This window comes from Gavialis gangeticus, unplaced genomic scaffold (genome assembly GCF_001723915.1).
Source record: "Gavialis gangeticus isolate Ggan-Ray unplaced genomic scaffold, GavGan_comp1, whole genome shotgun sequence".
Classification (NCBI taxonomy): Eukaryota; Metazoa; Chordata; order Crocodylia; family Gavialidae; genus Gavialis; species Gavialis gangeticus.
The window spans coordinates 18,894,022-18,901,513 of NW_017729016.1; the positions used below are offsets into that span (position 1 = coordinate 18,894,022).

General features: G+C 44.2%; 1 protein-coding gene across 1 annotated transcript in view; it reads left to right on the top strand.

Annotated features, from left to right (window-relative positions):
- SDK1 (sidekick cell adhesion molecule 1) overlaps positions 1–7,492 on the top strand; it is a 551,260-nt gene that overhangs the window by 344,698 nt on the left and 199,070 nt on the right. The window contains exons 15-16 of the mRNA XM_019512615.1: positions 4,204–4,351; positions 5,261–5,401. Coding sequence (XP_019368160.1) covers positions 4,204–4,351; positions 5,261–5,401 — 289 coding nt within the window. The remainder of the gene's footprint in view (positions 1–4,203; positions 4,352–5,260; positions 5,402–7,492) is intronic.

Genomic DNA, 7,492 nt, shown 5'->3' on the forward strand with positions numbered 1-7,492 from the left:
CCCCCAGACGAGCCGCGGCCTCGCCTGCACCCGCCCCACCCCAGCTGGGCAGCACCTGCGCCAGCCCCACTCCCTTCCTCACCACAGGCAGTGTTGATCTCCACCCCCACTTTCCCTCCCCACTTCCATTCCACCACAAGAGACTTACCAGCTGCACACAGCTCTCCAAGCTGCCGGACTGTGCTCCTCGCTGCCTATGTGCCACGCTGCAGCTCCATGCACGCACAGGCATTTATCGGCCAAATTATCAGCCACATCAGGCTGATTTCCGATGCAGTCAATTTTCTCTATATTGGTGCCGATCCGATGTCGGACCGATGTATTGGTGCACCTCTAGTTTATAATGAAGTCTGTGCACTTGGCACGATGCAGTAGACGAGGAAGAAGATGCACCTTGATTGATAAAATACAGCAACACAACCATTAAGCATTCACTTCTATACACGAACCAGGATGAGAATCCCTGTTGACCATCAGGTAACAGTATGCATTGCTGTCATCATTTCTGAATGGCTTGTGTTTAGCTGCTGTTGTGGTGCGCGTAAGAATTTTGTGGCAAGACCTTCAAAGAGATCCATTTACTTGATTGAGAAGGTGTGAACGTTTCTGGAGCTCATCAAAACATATTGCTAATTGGTAACTGTTGTAACAAGTGCATTATAACGCTCGGCTGAACACTGCTCAGCTGAAAGCTGCTGTTACGACTGCTGCATTCTTGGATATCTGGAGTCTTGAGACCTAATGGGATAACTCAGATTCACTAGGTGAAGTGCTAGGGAGGCCTGTATTAAAGCCCTGTTCCTACAAAAGCATATGTGCATGCTTAACTTTAAGTCATGAGTAGTTTAACTAAACTCAGTGGGATTAATTAGATGATTACCGTTAAGCATTGTGCATTAGCCTTTGCAAGATTGAGGTTTAAACATGTATGCCTCCATGGCTGTTGTTGAAAACCGACTCGTATTCACGTAAGACATTCTCCAAGGATGCTGTTGGTTTCAATGGTCTTAAACCAAGCAGTTCTCTGAAATCAGATCAGAATAATGGAGTCCCACTGAGTGGTTCAGTCCTCATTCGAATAGTTCACAGTTTGAAATTATTGTAACAGAGGTATGTTTGGGGGCCAAGAGAAAACTCAGCACCTTCCAATAGCCCATACTGTACAAGAGCTTGGAGAGTTTGGCCTGTTCAATGTACCAAATTGAAGGCTGGACAGGGATACGACCGTTGTCTCAAGGAGGAAAGAGAGTAATTTAGGCTAAGGAGCCAATGTTAGCGCAAGAAGTAAAATGTGACCATGAATTAATTTAAGCTGGAAATTATAAGAGGATTTCTGACTGTCAGGGCAGTGAGGTTAGAGAACCACCTTCCAAAAGGAGTAATGGAGTCAAAGATGCTAAGTAATTAAGGTGGAGTCTGCGATCGGGATAACGGGATGTGGTTGCATACAATAGCGGGGGCTTGCACTTCCTGACCCCACATTTTGTGTAAACATTTCATTAATGTAAACAGGCACCTGAGCAATAGTCCTGTATCTAAAAGCAGAGAGGTACAGGATTTCAGTTTTGTTGGGAGGTCTTTCAGCTCAGTAGATACCTGGTAAGAATGGGAAGCAGATTTAGAATACCTCTCGAAGAAGAAGCACCTCTCAGTGATCACCTGCCGCAAGCGCATCCAGAACAGAAATCCTTTGACGTGCACAAATTAAGTCCCGAAACTGGAAATTGAAACAGGAAAATATAGAGCTGTTCTTCACTTTCTTAGTCTCAAGCAGTTTAACATAGGGAGGGAAAAAGCAGCATAATTAAAAAATGGCCAGAACATTGGAGGAGACCTGACAACTACAAGTGAAAATTTTACAGCCAGCAGCAATTACAGGGGCAGAGGGAGCAAGCAGCGCTCAAAGTATGTTCTGGGCAGCTTAAGTTAAATGAGATTAGTGCTGGCTGTTCAGTATAATGGAGGTTGATTTAATAGTTTGACCTGGCAAGTCTTTTGTCACCGTGTGACTCCTCCTAGCTTTGTATGGCAGAAGAGTGACAATAATCCCTGGGGAAAAGGGAAGTGGGTATTGAAATTTTTATGGAACTTTTTTTTATGTCTGAATTGCCCTTCTTCATGGTGAAACAAGCTCCTTTGCAATTCTGGCTTTGTATGTGTTTTAAGATAGAAGAGCAGCTTTTCAAAGTGTTTGGTTTATTGATTGTCAAGAGAAGAATTGCCATTTAAATTTTAAAGATACTCTGCAAACTCGCTGTATCCACTGCTCCATGAGCAAGCAAATCCTCCCCAAACCACTTTTCTTTACAAATCAGAGTGCCCAGGAGATGAATAGGGTTCGTTTATATTAGTTTTCAGTTTAATCTCTCTTCCTGCCAGATCTTTTATCTTCCACCAGGAGAGGAAAAAGAATAAATAAAGTATTCTACAGATGCAGCATATAAACAGAGCGGAGCCCCAAGGTGCCGGGGAGATTAATAGGCCTTGTTGTTGAATCAAACTGTTCACTAGATCGAGATGCTCGAGTTAAGCACTCTCAAGTGCCGTTTACACTTGCAGTAAACAAATTAAACGGATTTGCTCCAGGAAATGGACCAGGGCAGATTAGCTCATTTAAGGACATTCGGCATTCTCGTTAGTGTCTGGCCTTCCCTTTTCTTGATTAAGCCGCCTCAAGCAACTTACTGCGTCCGCCCGACCTTAATGCCTTCTCCCCATTCATTTTCATCTTGCACCTTGGATGTAGCGAGGTGAAGTTTTTTGACTAAAGGTCGACAAAAGTCAAATAGTGCAAAGGAAGTGTGGGGAGAGGAAAGACTATGGCTTTCCATAGTTAATGTGGATAAACTTCCTGTGTTACCTAGAAGATGAAAATTCCCATGACGTAGGTTGTCATTGAGAGCTTGTGGTCAAAGCCGCTGCCAGTAACGTCACGTGAAAAGGTTACTGTTCTACAAGCATCTACTCAGTGCTTACTTCATCCAGGATCCTGTTAAGAAACTGCTCAGAAAGCTTTTGCTGGACTAAATATATTTGGAACTGAATAATTACAAGATGCAGCCTTTATGGCCCAACTGGCATTGTGCCTTGGAGGATTTAAACTTGCTTAAGAACTTGCCAGCAAAGCACTGAATTAGTGATTTATATGTTGGTGTGAAGTTTGACAGCAGCGTTCGGCATCTGGGACATCTCAGCTTCATTTTCAGGCTGTCTGTGGCTTCATCAAAGTGACCTGTCAGGCTCGAGTGCATCGCTGTTCTGTTGAACTACGTACCCAGATACGCTGCCAGAAGCTAGGGGCCCTATCCTCAGTCCTTTCCAGAGGCAGTTTTAACTTTGAGCGTGGGACATGAAAACAGCTGGTATTAGTTAAAACCGAGCGAGCCTTTAAAGCAGCCGATTCCATAGCTCCTTTGCTGCACCACCAGCCAAATGTCACCTTTCCTTGACTCTCGCCGTCAGGACTGTGGGGAGAAGATATGACACCATGCTAGGATGAAAAGAAGGCAGAATATTTAATTTCCAACATGTTTCATTTTTCACCTCTCTGAAAACATGAAAATGTAATTCAGGCAGCAGAGGAGCTCCGTGTGCAAAGTGTGTGAACTGACAGCAGGGGGTTTACACTGCTGCCAAGGCTGTTTATTCCAGGGAGACATCCTAAGAAATGATTCGACTGAATACCAGACCTTACCTCTGTAGGAGAAAAAAAAAAATCTGCAGGCTGGTAAAATCCACAACAGTAGCTTTTCCAGATCTTTTAAGCAAAGAGCTGATTTGGCAGACAGAGAATGACTCTTCCACACCTGCTTGAAAGCTGAGCAGAAAGATATTCCAGACTAGCTGTGAATTTCATTACAGCCCATCAGCGAGAGCCACTCATGGGTGTGGTGTTGTAATGGACTGCCAAACAGATGGGTTGCAAAATACACAGCCCATCTGTCTTTATCATGCTCATTTCCTCTTTTATTAAAATGTTAATGAATATAGTTTTTATTTATTACGCCCTGACATGTGCAACCTCACTTTCCTATAGTCAAATGTGCAATGTGCCTCTATGGGTTGACAGAAAGGTTTCTTTTGTTGGACAGAAACTTCTTCCCAAAGTCTTTCCGCGGAAAGAAGTGCCAAGACGCTGTCTCGTTTCTGCAGGGCTTTTTAACAAGTACCTCAATGTTTTCCAAATGTCTTTTGCTCCACCAGACTCCCCCTGGAAGGTGCACCTCTCGAACGTGGATCCAAAGATGACCGATGTGACTGTGAGTGGGTTAACTCCAGCCCGAACCTACCAGTTTAGGGTGTGTGCTGTTAACCAGGTGGGAAAAGGCCAGTACAGCACTGAGACCAGCAGGTAGAGTAAAAACAGATCCCGGGGTAAAAAGGCCTGCCTGTGGAGTAATGCTCAATACTTGGCGTAGAAATCTCTCAGTTGTTCAGGATGTTTAAATGAAACCTTTAATGCCGCAGTGGGGATGTGTGTGGGCACTTGACAGCCACTCATGGCTGGATAAAAAGCTCAACAAGGTTGAGCAGTAATTAGCTGTAATGACAATTAGCAGGAGCAGCATATTCAACAGGGAGAGGGGGCAAAATGAAGCCATCTTCCCAGAGTAGCAATTGAATAGGACCTTAGAAGGCAACGAAATGGGTACGTACAGGGCCAAAATTTTTTTTTTCAGTTGTCTAAACTACAGTGGTTAACTGTGGAATGGGCATAGCGCTCACCCTGTCACTGCAGTGTCACGTCTGGAATTCATCCAGATGTGACATAGAAGGATGGCTTCATCAATCTGAGTTGCAAAGGCATCTCCCTTCCTCTGCGAACCAAAGCTTGCTGTGAGCTTGAATTACAGAGGAGCTGAACTCTAAATGGCTTTTGCAAAATGTAGGAGTTCGATATGAAAAATATTGAAGGAGCTGAAGGAAACAATTTGGATGGAGTCACAGATTCTGGACCTGAGCTCTAACTCATTCAGGCTTGTAATCTTTTTAAAGAAATGTGGCAGCCTGGGTGATTCAGACAGAATAAGGCTACCTCAGCTGTCTTTCTTGTTGCTTGCTTAACTGATTTTCTATTATGTTGATTTGTTGTAACTATCTCATGCATGTCTTCAGCAGTTTGATCAGCATTATATTTCTTTCTGGTCGTCAGATGTTAGCAAACAAAGCTGGTTCACATGTAATGGATACTTAAACTAGAAAAGCTATCTGTCTTTGTATCTCAGTGCCCACTTCCCATCACATTGTTTTTGTCTTTTAGGTTGATGCTCCCGGAAGAACCCCCCAGTGCCCCTCCTAAAAACATAGTGGCCAGCGGCCGCACCAATCAATCTATCATGGTTCAGTGGCAGCCTCCTCCTGAAAGCGAACACAATGGGGTTCTCCATGGGTACATCCTAAGGTGAGCAGCCAGCATGTTCCCTAGCCTAGAGAATCTGGAGCTAAAAATGTGAGTGGATGAGAGTCTGGCATCTCAGTGGTGTGACTAACCAAAAAGAAAAGAGCGTTAAGGAATTATTTGCCCAGTACTATGGATGTGCATGGTGTCTGACAGACAAACAAAAGATCAAGAAGTTGAGAGATTAAAAGTTAGGATTTGTGTAACCTGCAAGCTAGTGTCTGGATTTCCAGCACATAAACCACTTAGCACAAATTCTCCATATAAACACTGTCCAGGTACACAGTGGCTAAGTACAGACAGTCCAAAAGCTGGAGGCTGAATTGATTCAGTCTTTGCAAGTTAGTCTAAGTGGCATAGATTGTACCAATAAGCAAGTGAACAGACATTCACTTTTGATTCTGGAAATGCAGCCACATGCCTGCAGTGACCCAGGCCAGGAGCTGCAGTTGGGGGGCTAGATCATGCTTCCCTGTTTGGCTGGAGCAGACAGCTTGGGCCAAGGCTGACCTGCCCACCTTGCATGGGGCAATTGGCAGGGGAGGTGCAAAGCATGCTCTGGGGGACTGTGAGTTAACTTGTGTGTCTGGAGGGGATCTGGGGTAGAAGTTCAACGAAATCAGGTAAGTCTGATGCTACATCCATCCAGGTTTCTCTTAAAACAGGTTTGGCCATTTGGAAAGCGGTGTATGTGCACTGAACTTCTGTTGTGTTACAAGCTGGAACTGGTTTCTCATCACTTATACTGGTTTATGTGTAACTTGTATCCCTTGCCAGTGAGTGCAAGACAGGTTACTCCACTTTGAAAGTGAAGTGCTAAGCACTGAAAGGGTTCGTATGAGGAGACAATACAAAGGAGCTAGTGTACTGTAATTTTATACCCTCGCTTCCTGTGCTGTAACTTCCCTGTGTAGACAAGTCTTCACACACATCACACCAAAGAAACGATGAACAATGATTTACATCAAAGGATAGGAATTTCATCAGTAAACTAGTTTTCTTCCAGAGAAAATAAAGCGGGAGGGTGTGACAGATCAAGTCAACTTGGCCAGGTTGGGTTTCGGATTAGAAATCAGTAAGATAAATAAGCTCTCTTCAACCTGCCTATAATAATTAACAAAGAAGAGTTGCAAGCAGCTAACTTAAAACCAGCCACTTGGTCCGATCTTTCTGCTTATCCATGTGTTGCTTCCTAAGAAAGGGTGAGACTAAGAGACTCCTCAGAACACATTTCTCTCCGAGTCTCTCTAAGATTTCGCTGCCATCCCTCTGATGTATCTACAGAATATGTCCGCCACTTGATAGCGTTGCTGCCTTGCACAGAGAGAAGATAACTGTAGCCTTTGCTCTGCTCAAGAAGGCCTTGTCTAATCTAGCCGTTGTTTTAGGAAACTGCCTAGTACTGCATTACTCCATGCAGCGGTTGGAGCCTTAGGCGAGACAGGATTCACAATTCTGCTGGTGTTTCCGTGGTCGTGTCCTCTACACCCGTGAAAAATTACGGCAGTAAACATTCCTGGGTCTATCTACACTAGTGCTCCTGCCTTTCCTAGCACTGGAAGGTCTGCTCAGGTGATGGTGAACTGGATGAAGGTTTTCTGGATAAGCCAAAGGTTAAGAAAGCTGGTGAGTGTGGATACTCACCTCATCATCCCAGGGGCAGGGAGAAGATTCCCAATAACAGATGGTTCAGCTGTGGGGTTTATACAGCTCTTGCCTCCACCTCAACTTTCTCACTGACGTGTTTTCCAAATGATCTTTTTTATTTTTAAGAGAAATGAAGAAATGAAAACACAATAAATACCTCATTTGGTAAAACCTGTGTCTTTCCATTCCCTCTTCTCCAGCCATTTTATGGTAATTTCCCCCCTGATTTTACATCTTTTCTTGCTGATGACCAGGGATCCTGGTTTTCCCTGATAAAAATCACAAATTCTCGAATAAAACCCCCAAAATCTCACTCCCCCTACAGCCCCCTGGCTGCCAGTCCTGAGCAGACTCCTCTGCCTGGGTCCTGCCACTTTCCTCACAAGCAGGAATCCTGGTGTTCCCTATTCAAAAACTGCATTTTCTCTGATCAAAAAAAAAAAAAAA